General features: G+C 40.2%; 2 protein-coding genes and 1 long non-coding RNA gene across 3 annotated transcripts; 1 reads left to right on the top strand and 2 right to left on the bottom strand.

Moving 5' to 3' along the window:
* Window positions 1-106: 106 nt before the first annotated feature.
* On the bottom strand, window positions 107-3,781 carry LOC135334511 (RNA polymerase II-associated protein 3-like). Its single transcript, XM_064529735.1, has 4 exons — window positions 3,420-3,781; window positions 2,060-2,187; window positions 1,643-1,835; window positions 107-773 (listed from the first exon to the last, which is right to left on the bottom strand). The coding sequence occupies exons 2-4, from the start codon at window positions 2,098-2,100 to the stop codon at window positions 702-704; spliced, it is 306 nt and encodes a 101-aa protein (XP_064385805.1). The 5' UTR covers window positions 2,101-2,187; window positions 3,420-3,781; the 3' UTR covers window positions 107-701.
* On the bottom strand, window positions 3,777-11,494 carry LOC135334494 (uncharacterized). The gene is made up of 3 exons (XM_064529702.1): window positions 9,042-11,494; window positions 5,790-6,868; window positions 3,777-5,722 (listed from the first exon to the last, which is right to left on the bottom strand). The coding sequence occupies exons 1-3, from the start codon at window positions 9,286-9,288 to the stop codon at window positions 5,174-5,176; spliced, it is 1,875 nt and encodes a 624-aa protein (XP_064385772.1). The 5' UTR covers window positions 9,289-11,494; the 3' UTR covers window positions 3,777-5,173.
* A 268-nt stretch (window positions 11,495-11,762) lies between these two features.
* On the top strand, window positions 11,763-17,066 carry LOC135334516 (uncharacterized). The gene is made up of 5 exons (XR_010394307.1): window positions 11,763-11,849; window positions 12,079-12,165; window positions 15,740-15,823; window positions 16,088-16,462; window positions 16,924-17,066. It is a non-coding gene; the product is annotated as an uncharacterized LOC135334516 (long non-coding RNA).
* Window positions 17,067-18,157: the final 1,091 nt, after the last annotated feature.

Genomic DNA, 18,157 nt, shown 5'->3' with positions numbered 1-18,157 from the left:
TAACTAAGAAGCCATATGACATATGGGGGCATAATTATATTAATGGTTAACATAATTATAGTGTATGCCCCAAGTTTCGTTGAAATCTGAGGGGGTGCTCATTTTTTTGTGTTGAGTTGGCATGGAATGTCCCCATTACTATTTGACAAAGAATCGAGGAGTGCATGTGCATAACAATAATGTAACGCACTGAGCAGTACAGTACATTGACCAAGACAAAAACTAAGACAGTAAGTCAAATTACAAAACAGACACATTGACTGTATGTGTTTGGCACTTGATGCAAATATAGTTTTTAGACTCTTGGGTCGCCTTTTTATAGCAGGTGCATTTTCCATTAGCATGAGCTCGAGATCCGCATAGTTTACATACAGCTGTGAACGTTCCAGATTCGTTGGTTAACTCATTACAAAAAGTACATGTTCGGCACTTATCACAGAGGTAGTTCTTAGCTTTCTTAGTGTAATGGGTACACTCTCCTCCGTTGGCATGGGCATGGGAATTGCATTGCCTGCATGTGACTACGCAAGTGACTCCAGTTTGTTTTCCACACACTGTACAGTGATTTTCGTGTGACTCAACGATGGTTGGAGTTGCAGTTGAAGACTTTAGCAAAGCAACGTCTTTCTTTGGTACATGACTATATATAAAACCACAATTATCAATTTGTATGCACGCAGTGTATTGTCAAATGTAATGGCTTACCTTTTAGGTGTTGCTGAGCTAGAACCTTCTGCAATACTGTGTTCACGCTTGTCACGCTTTTCACTTTCCTGGAAAAGGTAATGGAAACAAGCACAAAGCTTTTATCCCACCTGTCTCAGATCATTAGTCTAAATAAGCCATACCAATTCCATTTAGTAGCAGTTTTTCTCTTATTTTTCAAATGGATTGTAGAGTCTCACGTTCGGTATATACCAAACGTGAGACTGACCCTTTTTAGCAACTAATCCCAATGGCCTCGACTGAACAGTATTTCCCCTACGTGTTGAAGAACAGGGCGCAGCGTCCTGTTTGAATAGCTAATTGAGTTAGGGAAAATCCTGTGGGGTTACTGTAACATCCCACAGCCAATTCATCTTATTGTACATTATATTTGTCGTCATAGTGACCATCGTCTGGCACCTGTATAAATTTTACTGTGTAATCTTATTATTTACTAAGTATATGCACACGCATGATTAGCCTCGTGCAGAGTTGTATTTAAGTACAATTTTAAGAAAGAAAGAGAGTATACATGTATATAGAGAATGAGATTTAGATATAATTATAAAATAGCAAATACTGTGGCATCACATTTTTGGTTAGAATCAGTCTCTCAAGAACTCTGCTATCTCTTTCCAAGAGTAGTAATGTTCATGCATAGATAATAGATTTCTGTACTCTATTATCTATGGTTCATGTAAGACTCTCATATAGCTACAGCCTAAGCTAGCTCTTCCAGCTAGTACGTAACTTTTATTCTCTGCAGATCAGTTTGTAGGTAATAAAGATTAACCGAATATAGCCACACCCAATTCTGCATTTCTGAAGCGTGACGTACACACATACATACAAAGGTTTTCTAAGATACGATGCAGTATTAGTAGCCTCGTGCTAAGGCGCTCGGCACATTACGAACATGCACACACTGACAGCATACCTTATTCAGTTTGTCTAGCTCGCTCCTAGCACTTTTGTTCCCTGGCTCCAGTCTGAGAGCAACTGTGAAGTCATCTCTCGCCTCTTCTATTTTCCCCAGTTTGACTCGAGCCGTCCCTCGATGGAAATAGGCCTTGAGATAACAATCATCAAGAGTTAGCGCCAGGGAGCAGTTACTCTCAGCAGACGTGTATCTGTGTGAGTGTGCATGTGTGTGGGAGGAGGGGGCATGATACATATATAGTACCTAGTTAAGTGCGATCCGAGAAAAAAATTGTCTAATAGACCTCTTGAGACTATACTAGCACTACCGTGCTAATGATTATGGCAAGACTAAACACAATGCTGTGAATGCATAATTATGTAGATAGCAGGTACAGAGCACTGTTGTATACCCATACAATGTTATATCTCTTACTTCTGCAGTTTGAGCAGTGCCAATGCTTTGTTGGCTGGCATGACAGCATTACGGGGATCCAGCTCAGCTGCTTTAGAGTAACACTCAATTGCCTGCTCATAGCGACCCTCCTTCAACAGATTGTTCCCCTGAAAGTATAATCCCATGCACATTACTATAGACTCATATAATTATGCCTTGGGTGTGCGCACGCAGTGAGGTATGCGATAGTGTGTTTGTGTGTGTGTCTGTGTAGACCGCTATTAATAGCTGCTCAAATGGTAAGAGTTTCTATAGACAAAGTCATGTTTTCTTTTGTGGATTTGCAGCTTCGTCCTCCAGTTATGGCTATACGTTGAAGGGGCCATTGCAGTCGTTTCTTCAGACTCGTATCTAGCAAAAAAATTTTACTTAGGAGTTAGCTTTGCACTATAAAACGCTAGCTACAAGAGTGCATGGGGAAAGAGCTGCAAAGTTGCACAAAATGAGAATGATTAAACATATACTTTTGGCAACCTTCTTAGCAACAATCAGGGTCAATCATTTCCCACTGTCTTGCGCCATTCTTGCTGAAATAACATGAACGTTGCAAGCTGCGCTGTGCTAAGCTTTCGCTACTCAAAAAGTATTAGAGTGTTAGAGAAGAGGGAATAAGTGTCTTAATTTGTGAAAAGACTTGTGCATGTACATAATTATCTATTGTATGGTAGCATTTTGTACCAGGACCTCAAAGAAAGAAGAAATTGATTCTGCCAGGATCTGGTTTTCTCACACATGCATGTGGGGTTGAGTGCGTGCGCATGCGCAAGTACATGAGTAAGGGGTTTAACTGACGTCTGTAATAGGTTAAAGTTCGCAATGGCTGCTGCAGCTGCTGGCAGTTAGCTTTGCAGCTCTTTTCTGACCTTGTATAGCTAACAAATGACTAGCGCTATAGTGCAAGGCTAACTCCATAACTTGAATAGAAACTTTGTGCGAGTAGATGATGCTATAGGAACGGTTCTGAACAGACTGCAACAGCCTTCACTGTAAGTATAAATAGCCATAACTCGAGAACAAAGATTTTTATAGTTTGCAAATCTACGAATAAAAATCAAAGAGAACGTGGTTAGAAGCCGATTGAAGCTGTTAAATTTCGTCGCATTACAACGGTCAAGCAGTTACAGCTGGAATACACGCACACACACACGCACATGCACATATGCATGCAGTCAGCTTTACCGTATCCGTAAAAAGTATTAGCTTTATGTGCAGCTATAGTTTCCACCGAGGCAACAGCACTTGTGGTGCTTTCATTATTATTCATTAAGCATGCAAGATTGTTATTTACAGCATTCTTCCGTCGGTTGCTTGTAATACACACACTCCACACACAATTTACCTTCTCTTTCTCGTTATTGGCCTGCTGCTTCCTCACTGCTTCACGGGCACCGTCCTACAAAATGAGAAGGATGTGACGTACGTATTGGACAGTCAATGTATACACTAAATTGTGAGGATGTACTAGTCTTGTACAATAGCACTCACAACATTGTGAATGTGCAAAAATCCTTCAACTTTTAACCACAACAGTGGCTATATTTAACCCTTGAAAATACACTGAGCCTTTCAGTTAAACATTCAATCAGTTGACATTTAACCATTTTCCCGTTTTGATAAATAATTATTAGTGAATGTATTAAAATTTCATATTCCTTGGTTAAAAAGGGTACACGTAGCAAAAGACCGTGTCTAGATAATGTTGGTTATAGTACCTCCCCCTCTCTCTCTCTCTCCCTCTCTCCCCTTCTTCCTCTCTCTCTTCCTATTTTCACCTCTCTTTTAGGATTTTCCGGTTCATTACAGATACGATAGCTATAAGGGTAAATTGTAAATCGTATAATGAAACTGCTTATTTCACATTAATAATTATGCCTCGAGGCGTAGCTGCACTAGGGATACGGTAAAGCTGACTGTGTGTGTGTGTGTGTGTGTGTCTGTTCCAGCTATAACTGCTCAACAGTTACAATGCGATAAAAACTAACGGCTTCTATAGGCTTCATGTTCTCTTGGATTTTGATTCGTGGATTTGCAAAGTTAAAGCTTCTTTCTCGAGTTATGGCTAGTTTGACTCGCAGTGAAGGCTGTTAACAGTCTCTTCATAGCATCATATGTTAGCGCAAACTTTCTATTCAACTTATGAGCACTAAAGCGCTAGCTATTTGTTAGCTACAAGAATCAGAAAAGAGCTGCAAAGCTGCACGCACGTACACTTCCAACAGCCCTTGTGAACTCGATCTGACCTCATTGGAGATCCACCCCTTTTTTGACAGAAAATGCAGTACTGTATATAGCTTCTTTCACTGGCCTCCCCTGAAGAGAAGGCCTGCTACTGACTGCTTGCGCATGCGCAAAATTATTGGATACTTTTTCCCGTAAAATTTCCTATAATACCTGAATTTATATCCTGACAAAGAATATTAGCTAGCTAGCTAGAGACAGAGCTGTAGGTTTGTTGTACAGCTATACATAATAGCAGTAGCATAGTAGACTTTCACCAAAGTTAGTATTAGATGGGCGTGGCCTGTCCATGTAGGCTAGTGTCAGCTTTCACTCCGTTGAGATGATTGTCATCCATACCGGTGTTGCAGGCTGTGAGTCTTTTGTTACCAGGCTACGGGTAGCTATCAGAATGCTATCAGATGGGCTTTCAATCAAACTTTCTATCTACTTCCTTCAATCCACTTCTGTTTGTTGTGACGTCATTGTTTTACTGAGCATACACGTTGTTATCCTGCGTTAGCCGGTATCTGGCTAATGGTTAAAGCGCATGCGCAAGCAGTCGATACCAGGCCCACTCTTCGAGGAAGTGCGGCTTGGGATCGAGGCTATGTACTGTATAGATCTACATGCTTCTATATCCTCTGGCTTCTATTCTTGAAGATCCGTTCATCAAGCCATCAGATAATTATAGGCTTCTGTTTCCATTAAGCGCCTCTTCTATAATGACTGTATGGTTCAGTCAGTGTCAACAATATTTGCATCGATAACGTAACATTATACAAAGCAAACTAATTTCTTCTTCTATATACGCTCTACAAAACATGGCGAGAGGCATTAGCACAGCGCAGCTGGCAACACTCGTTATTATTTGTTTCACCTGTCATTTGGCCCGAACTTGAGGCGTCTTCCAGCTCCTTTGTTTGCTAAGCGTGGACGTTCTTTTTTCTCCTCGGGAGTCTGCTCAGTAGTGGCCCCTTGTGCCGTGGCTTGCTGGGCGTAGTCATAATGACCATTGTCTGTCTCATTGTATATAAGTTTGAGAATAGTCTGGGTGGATTCGACACCGTAAAACTTGTCTTCTTGTTTAGGATTCGCTGCGATAACTTGTATTCGAATATTTAGTGTCCGTCCCATTGCCTCGGGCAAAATTTTTTCAATATCAGACGAGAAGTGGCCATCCAATAGATACTTACTTACGATCTCATTATATTTATCCTTTGTAGTTGCTCCTGATCTTGGATAGTATCGATCTGGAAATGTATTCAAGTGTTCAACAAGCTTCTTTCTCAGCTGGATGGGTGTGTACTTGTTTGTTAGTGCTCCACTGACGGCATTGAAGAAGCTGTTTCCGTCACGACCAATCTCCCTCCTCTGCAAATTCTTTTCTCCAAGTTTGTTTTCTAGACTCTTTGGAGCTGGCACCTGTATAAATAATTTCCAACGGTGTAATCTTACCATTTCTATTAACTTTAATTGTGTGTACACGCACCTTTTTGACAAACAGTTGTAAGCCCTCAGGCAGTTTCTCATCGTTAGGATCTAGGGTGACGTAGGGAGTGACATAGGGAGCGACGCCGGGAGTGTCTGGTTTGAAGTAGTAGATATCAACATAGTCCCTCCAGTTGCTAATGTTTGTTTCGTCAATTTTAGATTTTTCAAACCATGTTGCCGTGACTACTATCTTGCACTTAGGATCTCGTTTCTTCTGGACAGCAGCAGAGAGAATGCCTGTGATAACTTCACTATGCGGATGATTGTAGCTTCCGTGATCGCCGTGACTGATTAAGTAGATGTATGCATTAAAACTCGAGTAAAAACCTGTGAACTCCTCAGCTGTTGATCTGGTGGTTTTTTCGTCATCGAGATTGTAGCTACTTCCATGATGAGGCACTTGAAATACTCCCACGGATTTACCTTTCAAAGCCAGTTTCTTCTCGATAATAGTACCATACGAGTCTCCGGTCAACACCACATCATAATCATACTCACATGTACTCGGTTGTAAACTCACAGTTGTCAGAATACTTGTTGCATTGAAGTTGAGCCGTTTTGCCTTGCGCTTTTTCTTTGAGCTTATTTTTTTTGAGCTTTTTTTGTTGAGCTTAAATCGTTTTTTTTTGTTCTTGTCTATTTCTATCGTCGAACCCATTGACAGTGTTTTGATGTTTGTATGTCGTCTACCACCGGTTAACGGGAACCAGTGCCTAACTCGACATCCTTCACTCGACGAGAACACTTCACCTAGTTGCATGTTTTTTTTTGGGCCACCAGAATGCCCGACTTTTAAACAGCTTGCCAGAGTTGTTGTGATAGGGCACATGATAGTGAAGTCTTCTAGCAATCGGTTAATGCCATCGCAATGGTCTTTGTCGGGGTGTGTGATGATAATGGACTCCAGTGTAACTTGTTCACAAGTTCGATCTTCTAACGTAGTACCAGTTTCAATAAAGTTCTTCTGTACTAAGCATCCATGAGCCCTGAGAGTGTCTTTGAGATTCTCGTAGCAGTATGTATTCTCTCCTGTTTTTTGTCCCTTGCCCCCATCGATAAGGTGTTTCTCACTTTGGCCTGGAACAGTAAATAATTTGTAAATTTAAGCCTTGAGGCGTAGCTGCACAAGAAATACAATAAAGCTTACGGTGTGTGTGTGTGTGTACTGTTCAACGGTTGCAATGCGACGAAACTTACAGCAGCCACATTCTCTTGGATTTCGATGCATGGATTTATAAACTAACTCGAGTTATGGCTACAGTAAAGGCTGTTGCAGTTTTCTCAAAATTGTTGATAGCATTGTTCGCAAAAAGTTTCTGAATGGGAACGAGAAAAAAGCTGCAAAGCTGCATGTACAGCAGAGGAGATTAGACACAAAGCCAAAATAATGGCGTACGTCTTATTTATCCTTGAACCTATTTTGACCAAGATGTTTTCTAGCTAACCACCTTTTTATGCTTAGATGATGACATAGTTGAGCTATACATTGCTTTAGGGTACGTAGTTGCTACTTTTTAAAGGTCAAAGGTCAGTTGGACATGACAGTGCATTTATAACTTTGAGCTGTTTCTAATTTTTAGGCTGAGTCAGTAATTATGTGTGGAAAGCCTGATCCCACCCCCTATACTTCTGTATATACCATTCTCAAACACACACACCACACACACACACTCCAGAACAGTGACCTTTGTGAGGTCACCACTTTTAGAGACAGCAGCACTAATTACCTGAAGGGGCTATAGAATAAAAGTGCAACAAGCATGCAGTAACTCTTACAAATTTACTGTACAACTGATTGTCTCTCGTGATGATCAATTAGTGACCTTACCTTTGACCCTGTACAACCTCCTCTGGCTGTACATGGCCAGAATTAAGCAAACAGCCATTGTGAAAATAAACCTCTCTGCAGATCCTCCCCTTTTTTGCATCAACAGGAAACCACAATGTCATACCATTAAATGTAGCACGAAATTTCAATGTGCTTATAAGTTTTGCTGTTTTAGACGGTTCCCAATTCTCCACGAAAATTGTTCCACAAACCATAGATTGAAGAGTTAGAGGGATAGGAAAACGGTTGGTATCTCGAGTAACATCCGCGCTACGCTGCGGTTTAATCGAGGCCATCACAACAATATCTATTTCTACACTCAGTGCATAATAAACTACAAGTAACTGTGCTTAGTCCGTGCAACTCACTTATATTTCAAGGTCTATACCTATTGTAGTACCCATACAGAAACAACATTTAGTCATAACCAGCACGCTTACACGTTATACCGTATAGCGGGTAATTTTCGGGGGACAAAATATTCGTGGTTCAGCAATATTGAGACATTTCGTGGGTAATATTTTCGTGGTTGGAGCTTGCACTGCAGGTAAAGGTAGGCAAGGTCGCTTCATTCGTGGGTAAAATATTCGTGGTCAGACCTCCAACCACGAAAACCACAAATATTTTGCCCCACGAAAATTACACGCTATACGGTATGTTCCAATAGCTCTAAAACAGCCTTGGGAACATAATTATAACTTTATTGGAAAGTCTCTTTTTACTGGGTGTGGTCAGTCATTAGCAAGTACTACACGTGGCTCATGGACTAGGCGTGTTATAAATTGCTGAAAGAGATGATGTCTCGAGGAAACACAGCTTTGGGAGTTACCCGGCAAAAATGTGCTTAATAGCCTCGTAACGCGGATAATTTTCGAGGCTCCACTGCAGATTCAATGTAAAATCATCACGTGCACCACTCCGTTTCCTATCCCTCTAACTCTTCAATCTATGCACAAACTAGCTAACAGGGCGGGTTAAACGTGCATTTTGTGCCGTATTGCGCGAAATTTAGTCAACTAAAATATTTTTCCACAAAAGTTAAGTTAAGTGCCTCTAACATAACATTTCTAGCGGTAATACAAACTTCTATCATCATCATACAATCTCTATCCTTCTATCCTTCAGGATCATCTGTAGCCATCACATTTCTGTTTATCGTCCACTCTCTTAATACTTTTCACTAAAGCAAAGCATTTCTTAAGGGATTATAAGCACTCGGGTGCTTGTGGGATTTTCTATTACATTTTGAGCTCCTCATGACCATGAATAAATCTTTTGGTTTTTATGTATATCTATCAACTCTCTTATCATCAGCGCGAAGGGTCAATTTTTCTGCTGATTTGGCTCATTCGCAAACTTAAGGTTTTTCATCCGCAAAATATTCTAGTATGAATTTGGAGCACTAGTAGACTAATCGCTTACCATCTGTACTCTGTATCTCCAGTAGTATTGCATCTCCTCCTCCTACATTGGTAGGATGGACCAGCACTCGTTCTCCTTGTGCTATGCTACTCTCTTTGCTCTTTCTACCTTTCAGTAGCTGTCTCTCAGTATGAACCTCTCTGTCAGAACTTGTATTGGTTGCTCTTGGAATCTCTGACTTTGAATCGCTTGTCTTCAAGTTGCTAGCTGACTTAGAGTCTCTGCTTGTTTCTGATCTATCTCCCATGCTAATGTTGTCCGTAACTAGCTAGTTGTAATTCTCAATTATCAGAAACTATATATAACCTATAAGAAGCCATGCACCTTTGTAACCACAAATCCTCCATGAATATTGTTCTGTTTTACACTTAAATTTGTTTTACCATCATTATTTGGAACTCTATGAATCCACAACCACGCCTATATTCATGCTGCATGTGACCCTTTTTAATTTTTTCATCATCCTTAGGTATGGTCGTTTTATGACAAGACAGTGCAGCGTGGATATTGAATCTCCCCTGTGTATGGGCTACCATAGAGACAGAGACAGGTAAACATAATATTATGCGGATGTGTATATCAGTTTGAAAACTATTAGGGCAACATTTGATACATACCCTGGAACCCAAACAAACCCATTACTTCCCATTTCAGTGAAACCTGTTAAAAGTTTCGGGCAGACTAACAGTGGCTTCAATAATAAGGTGGCCAGCACAGACTGAAATACATGGAGACTCTGACTTCATTAACCTGGCTGTGTTTTAGAGGCTCTTATAGAAAGATCAAAATACACATTCCCTGTTGTTTTGTACCATTGGAGTTTGACTAGTGTGTATTAATTATATAAAATTCAGTAATGTTGTTGCCTGTATCTACCCACAACTTAAACTGCATGTACCGTACACAATGCAATTTAGTTAATGCAAAAATTATACTGAAAGTGAATGTGTATTCCTGTGCAGCTGTATGCTTGCCATTGCTGCTGACAACTTCACAGTGAGTATTGTGGATACTGGAGGTAGGAAGGTGGTCAGAAGGTTCGGAGGTCATACCAACAGGATCACATAATTATGGTATGTATAAAGGGGTTCCCCCCTACCCCTCTTTGTGATGTATAGTTTTTTTCGTAGTTTTTCAAGTATGCCTCTTTTAGGGGGTTACGAACTGCCTGAGCTAGCAAAAATTAATTAGTGATGAGCCCTCTATGCAAATCATAATTATGACATAATTAACCCGAGACGCGCCGCGGCACCACGGGTTATAGTAGTCGGTCAGTCTGTCTGTCTGTGTATTCTGAGTCTACTCAACTGGATGCAACACCACTGTGTTTACCATGGATAGCCTCAACACAACAAATTAGTTTGGCAGATTTTGATGTTAAAGCTTCGTTGTCAAATAAAGGCGAGCAAAAGCTAAGAAGCTCGAACCTGCACGTTGGCCTATAGATATACACGTGGCTTTGACTCGATACTGAACCTCAAATTAACGCCGAGGGTTTGCACTTCAGTGCTCTAGTTATTATTAAGAGGAACTGATTGGTAGCCATGCATATACTCAACAGTATTGTCCCTACAATGCTATGGGAACTACCTTTAAACTGCCTCTAGATACCATATGCATGCATAGTACGACCTAGCTTTTACACACTTATTGTTTTGCCTACAATGACTTTGAGTCTGCCTTCTGCTGATTATAAATGATAGGTTTCACATTGTGTTTATTGTTTGATTGTTTGTGTTCCCGTACACACACACACACACACACACACACACACACACACACACACACACATGCACACACACACACACACACACACGCACACGCACACATGCAGTCGTTTAGTCCTGATGGTCGATGGCTGGTCACCTCCTCCATGGACGTTTATTTATCACTTAACACTTAATGATGCAGCCAATTAGAGCTGAATGTGCACGCCTTTGGATTAGTTTACATAATTATGTTGAAACTGAAGCTGTTATGCTTACTGTTGCTGGCTATACGCAACTTATAGAAAGATCAAAATACACATTCCCTGTTGTTTTGTACCATTGGAGTTTGTTGCCTGTATCTACTCACAACTTAAACTGCATGTACTGTACACCATGTAATTTAGTTTATGAAAGTGAATGTGTATTCCTGTACAGCTGTATACTTGCCGTTGCTGCTGACAACTTCACAGTGAGTATTGTGGATACTGGAGGTAGTCGCAAGGTTCAGAGGTCACACCAACAGGTTTACTGATAATTATGGTATATATTATTATTAAGGGGTTCCCCCTACCCCTCTTTGTGATTTATTATTGTTTCGTAGTTCTCAAAGTATGATTACCGGGTTACGAACTGCCTGAGCTAGCAAAATTAGTGATGAGCCCTCTATGCAAATTATAATTATGGTCATTAATGCGAGATTTGATTGGTAGCCATACATATATTGTCCCTACAATGCTCTGGGGACTACCTTAAGCACATAGTATATATACTATGTGCTTAAGGTAGTCCCCAGAGCATTGTAGGGCAAAACAATAAGTGTGTAAAAGGTCCTATATATAGGACCTTTTACACACTTATTGTTTTGCCCTACAATGGCTACAGACCTAGGAGTCTGCCTTCTGCTGATTGTAAATGATAGGTTTCATATAGTGTGTGTTCCCGGACACACACACACACACACACACACACACACACACACACACAACACAACACACATGCACACACACACACACATGCAGTCGTTTAGTCCTGATGGTCGATGGCTGGTCACCTCCTCCATGGACTGCTCAGTCAGGACCTGGGACCTGCCCACTGGAAGGTGAGGACACTGCGTATGTGCATTCTCTTGTTCATAACGTAATCGAGTTAGGGTTTGTGCTGCTATTCATTGAGTACTCGTGACAAGCAAGGTCATTTGTTTGACTCATACATAGTGTTTATACTACGAAATTCGCCATAATTGGTGGCTATGGATTTCTGCATTAAGTACCTCCAGTATCGAAAATGTTTTTCTTTAAGGCGTGCATTCTCTTTGACCCTTTTCCCAGAATGATTGACATCTTCCTTGTGGAGTCTCCGACGGTCCACTGTACTGTGTTAGTCATCCCCAATTACAATAGGGTCTGGAAATTTGGGTATGTAGCTACCTGTTTCGAGTATTGTTGTTTCTATTGTCCCTATTAAGCAACATAATAGTATTGTCTATACAATAGTTGTTAACACAATGACTATAGCATTCTATAATGTATAGCATTCAGTGTCATTGTCATGTGTACACAACCACGTATTGTGGGGAAAAAAGCTTAAAACCAGCTAGTGTTCAAGAATAATGATCATGACTTGTTGACCAGAATCTATACATGTATTTATTTCTGAATACACTATGATGCAGCCAATTAGAGCTGAATGTGCACACCTCTGGATTAGTTTACATAATTAGTTGAAACTGAATGTGTATTCCTGTACAGCTTTTTACTTACTGTTGCTGCTAGCAACTCTTCACAGTGAGTATTGTGGACAAGGGTGGCCAAGAGGTGGTCAGGAGGTTGTATGTATTCCTGTACAGCTGTAACATTGCTGCATTGTAGGCACAGGTGGCAGGAAGGTGGTCAGGTTCTGGTACAGCTGTGTACAGAAAAGCAGTCAGTAGGTTCAGTGGTCATACCAGCAGAATCACTGATATGGTAGGTAGGGAGAATTTCCATTGATGAATTATAATTTTATTGTCTTAGTAGGGGACTCCTTGAACGGTTGCTTTCATTGTGAGTATTGCCTAAACAGGCACATCATTAATATGTCCTCCTATTGGGTTTCAACGTTTGCATGGTTACACTGTAGGAGCTGTGTGGTATATAATAATAGATATACCGATTCACTCTCTTTCTTTCGAGACAATTGAAACTATTGTTTCTATTCTTATTGTTCCTGTTATAGTGATATACTCTAGTATTTTCCCTACAATATATAGTACCGTATATCTTCTAATTTATCGGACAGTAAAAAATAATTATTTTGGAAATTGTCCGGGTATAATTGGAACAGATTTTTATAGAGCATGCGAAGTGTCCGGAATAATTAGAACAAGCAAGCAGCTGCATGCGAGCTAGCTAGTTTAATAGAACAGGGTACAACTGAATAGATGCACTAACTATCTAAAACTAGCTACTCAAAGCTATCTAACTGCAGCACTCCAAGTCTTACTTGCCGTCTGTGAATGTAAACTCTACTTTTCAAAGTATTGTCCGGATATTTAGAACAAATGTAATATTAAAGCACTGGAGTGTCCGTTGTATTAGAACAACAAATATTGCCCAAAAGAGTGTCCGGGGTAATTAGAAGTGTCCGATAAATTAGAAGATATACGGTACGTATAATTATTATGTTAAACACAATGACTAGCATGTCAGTGCCATTGTCACGCATGAATACATAACCATGTTTATATGGTGAAAACTTGAGATTTTAAGAACAATGCAGAAGTGTACCCTCGATTGTTTGAAACTTTGCACCCTACGTATACTGTATTGTCACCTGAATACACAAACTATGTGAACATGTATACCTGAACAGCTGTGTGTACGAATATGTATTCCTGAACAGCTGTGTGCACGAATATGTATTCCTGAACAGCTGTGTGCACGAATATGTATTCCTGAACAGCTGTGTGTACAAATATGTATTCCTGAAACAGCTGTGTGTGCTGCAAACAACACTAATTCCCAGTGAGCATTGTAGACACACGTGGCAGAAAGGTTTCAGGTCAGGTGGTTTAGAGATCAACCAACAGAATCATTGGTACATAAGAACAATTCCTCCTGATGCCTAACAATGTGCAATAATCTAATCTAACATTTCCTTTCAAAGCAGCCATTCAAGGTGATTGCCCTAAAGTGACTCTTTATTTACATTAATGTTGTGCATGTATGACTGAGTATCGCCTGTGCAGAGTCTTTCTATTAAAACACTGCCTTTTGAAATTTTGGGTTACAGTTCAGGAGCTGTGTGGTTATAGCAATGATTATAGCTACATGCAATTTCACTCTCTTTCGAGTCACTTTAAAAAACTATTGTTTCTATGCTTATTGTCCCTGTTAATGTGACATACAATGATACGTATACAATGACTAGCACGTCAGTGCCATTGTCATGTATATGTACACAACCACGTATTATGTGGGAAAAACTTTATATTTCAAAAATAATGCTAAGCATGAACGGTCAACATGCTCAGTTGTTACACATATGATTATCTGTGTGTGTTTCTGTTTAATGAACAAATATCTTATTATAGTGCAATGGAGTCCCCCTGAGATATAGTGGGCGCAGCTGTAATCTTCATGTTTTAATACCAGAAAACAGCGCTCACCAAGAGCTTTGCATGTGAAATACCAGTGTGTGGCCCAGTTTTAATTTGCACATTCACTGCTCTGCCCTCGAAAAACGCGAAATTTTGCACCTCACCAAAATTTCCCACTATATCACGTAATTATTATGTATTTGTACTACATGTATTCAAGACATGTGGTAGCAAAATTAATATTAAATAATTATGCAATGAAGACCTTGTCAGAGTTGTTATGTAACAGTGATTTCGTTGGTTGATCTCTAAACCACCTGACCACCTTTCTGCCACCTGTGTCTACAATGTTTGCTGTGAATTAGTGTTGTTTGCAGTAACCCACATACAGCTGTTCAGGAATACATATTCGATCAACATACTATAGGTTACCGTACTTATTTGACCCTCCAAATATGCGACACCCTCGATCTCAGGCAATTTTCTGACCTCTAAATGTAGCGACTGCTGCGTTGACAATTAATTTGTTGTGTCGCGTCCTAAATAGAGGTCAAACCACAGTCTCGATTCCAGGCCGAAAGAAACACATAAGCGGCCTGATAGTAGAGTAACCTCCAATTAGATGTGACCATTTAAATATACGACACCAGCACTTCAACATAGTTTTTCAATCTCCAAAAAAACAATGGTTAACGGTTGAGGAGGACTTACTTTTACTTTGATTAAAAGTGTTGCCTTAAATCAATAAGCACGATAATCAGCCTAATTGGCTGCGTTAGAAAACAGTTTTGTCTTCAGGTAACAATACATTAGGCCTGTGTTGTTACCTGAAGCCAAAACTGTTTTTAACTATGAGTATCATTAACTTTACAGTGTTTTGCAACACTACTAAGCAAACTCTTCTTCCTTGGAAGTCTATCCACAGTCTCTAACATTCAAAAGAAATTGATTTTTAGCAAGATAAAATGTGTAATATTATTTATGACGTCATCGATAATGGGAAATGAGAGCTTCCTGCCCTCATGCTATTTTGAAATTTTTCTGATCAGAAACACGTTTGCAACTAACACTGGCTTTATAAGTTATTAATGCTTGAATATTGTAAGGAAAATTCCCAACTGTATTCCATTCGAGGTGATTGCCCTAATAGTGATACCGTTTGCTTACATTTGTGCATGCTCATATCATAGATAGAAGAGTCCCTTTTTAAGATCACATGCATCTCAACAGTATTGTCCCTAGAGTACTCTTAGGAATACCTTTTAAACCCCTCTAGATACCACATGGTTATTACAGGACATTCCTCTTTTAAACAACTTTTTTCCTTACAATGGTATACGTTCATTAAAAGTATATACGCAGGGCTCTTCTAACTGATAGCTAGTTTGTGTTCCCATACATACACACTGCAGTCATTTAGTCCTGATGATCGATGGCTGGTCACCTCCTCGATCCATGGACTTGTCTGTCAGGACCTGGGACCTGCCCACTTGAAGGTGAGAACACTCCGTTCTGCGTATGTGCATTATCTCGATCATAACGTGATAGTTAGGGTTTGTGCTTACTTTGCTATTCATTGAGTACTCGTGACCATGCAATGTCATTAGTTTGACTCATGCAATTCATACATAATGTTTATATACTACGAAATTCGTCATAATTTTTTATTGGTTGCTATTGATTTCTGCATGAAGTACTTTCAGTATCGAAAATGTTTTTTTTAAGGCATGCATTCTCTTTGACTCAACAATCCTTTTTAGATTCAGAATGATTGACGGCCACCAGCATAGCTCTCTCTCCGTCAGGTGAATTTCTGGCAACCACCCACAAGAAACGAAAATGAACTAACAATGGACGAAGTTTTCGAGAAAGTAACTCTATCCATGCTACCAAAGTCCAGATGGTCTAATCTACAAAACCTCGACATAGTTAAGCAACGGAACAAACCAATGGAGCCAGCAAAAACTCCGAAACTGGCACCGTTTTTCCTCCCCACTCTCCCTGGCCTGCAGCCGAAGTTTCTCCCCTCTGAGGACATCCCAGTTACCGAAGTGGGTGGAGGGTCCAAGATTCTCAACCTGGGGGAGCTCAATCCACTCTCAAGTGCCTTCAACAATGTGCTGGTAGTAACCAATGTGAGTACAGTGATTGTTTTAAGACTTACATGTATGCATGCAGTGTTTACTTCAAGGTTTATTGAATGGGTAGAGATTAGTAGATCCTAAGCAAGGGTTCAGGGACCTCCTCCCATTGTAGTAATACCAGGTCTTCAGTATGATCTCAGTATGGTTTATTAATAAACTGCTATAGTTCTGAGACTGAAAATGGCTCAATGTTCTCTCTCATCAACCCCCCTCCCCCCTAAAAAAAACCCTGTTATGTGTCGAACAGTTTGTAAAAGGGATACATGTAATATTAATGCTATTTGGGAGGAATGTGTTTGCAAAGAAATCCAAGGACCACGTTTTGAGTTTGTCACATTCTTGCAATACTATACCTCCTACATTACTGATTGAGGTACATTTAGCCTAGATTCCTTGTTTAGCTTGCTTCCCCCTCCCCCCCGATTTTACTGAATCTTGTCTCTCTCTTTCAGATGCCCCCCTGATGGACCTGATGAAAGAGCTACCCCCTGTGTCCATAGATGCTGAGTTCCGTAGCCTTGCCCCAGAGTCTGGGGGGTCGGTGGAGTGGGTGGAGCATCTGATGACGTTCTTGTTGAAAACTGTGAAGACTAACAGAGACTTTCAGTTGGTACAGTCGTACACTGGACTCTTCCTCAAGGCGAGATGGTTGTAATTATAAAGGCTCTGGAAATTATTACTGACGTGCCAGTTGCTTAATTTGGGAATTGTTACTGCACAGTTACTTGTAACATTAACATAATATGAAATAGAGAAGTTTGTGCCATATACCCTGAGGCTGTTTATATAGAGAATTAAAACTGGCATCTCGATATTGCGTTTATGAACAGGTTTTAGTTTTAGCAAAACGCCGAAATCCCTAGGCATTTTGTTTGCCTCGTGCATAAAGGAAATTATCTCTTTTCTCTTTGGAATACAGCTAGTAGTCTATAGACACAATTATTAGTGTACCCTCGCAGTGTGGATTATAAGAAATCTGAAATGAACTGACTTATGTCAGACCATAACCAAAATACTCTGTCATTTTAGTTTCTTGGTGGCAGCCCAGAACTAAACTGACCAGTTATTCAGGTTTTGGGCCGGTAATGCTGACCGTTATAATCTACACTGCCCTCAACCCTCAACACTGTTGTATATTTAAATTGCTAAATAACGCTACACCCATGCAGCTGCACTCCAGTCTGATTCTTGAAAGCCCTGACCTTTTGACATTGACCGAGAAGCTACTCTCAGAACACAAGCAAGCATGGACTAGCCTTCAGCATGACTTGAACATGAGTTCCTGTCTGTTAGCCTACTGCAAGAGTGCTGTTATTTAGGTATGTACATGTATGTTTTGCATTTGTTGGATAAAAAGTTTTTTTTTATATCCTTGTACACGTTATACTTATTGTCCACTACATCAGAATTTATGGTAAACCACAGAGGACAAGGGCAAAAAATAAGAGCCAAGAATGGTTTACGTTGCCATAAATTCAAATGTATTGCCTTCGAGCTCTACGTACTAACTTGTCCATGTCCAAGCAGTGAGCCCCAGCCTTTTTTCCAGCGTTTAGTGAGTCCCACCCATTTGCCCTGCTCCTGCCAACAAGTGTCTAGTTTATTTTTGGCTGTGTAGATCTTAGTCATCTGTAGTTAAAATCAGTGCGCCCTCAAGGCAAGGGAGTTTATGAGGAATGCAGATTT

Source organism: Halichondria panicea, chromosome 4, assembly GCF_963675165.1.
Source record: "Halichondria panicea chromosome 4, odHalPani1.1, whole genome shotgun sequence".
NCBI lineage: Eukaryota > Metazoa > Porifera > Demospongiae > Suberitida > Halichondriidae > Halichondria > Halichondria panicea.
The sequence above is the reverse complement of the archived record's forward strand: the minus strand, read 5'-3'. Positions and strand labels throughout refer to the sequence as shown.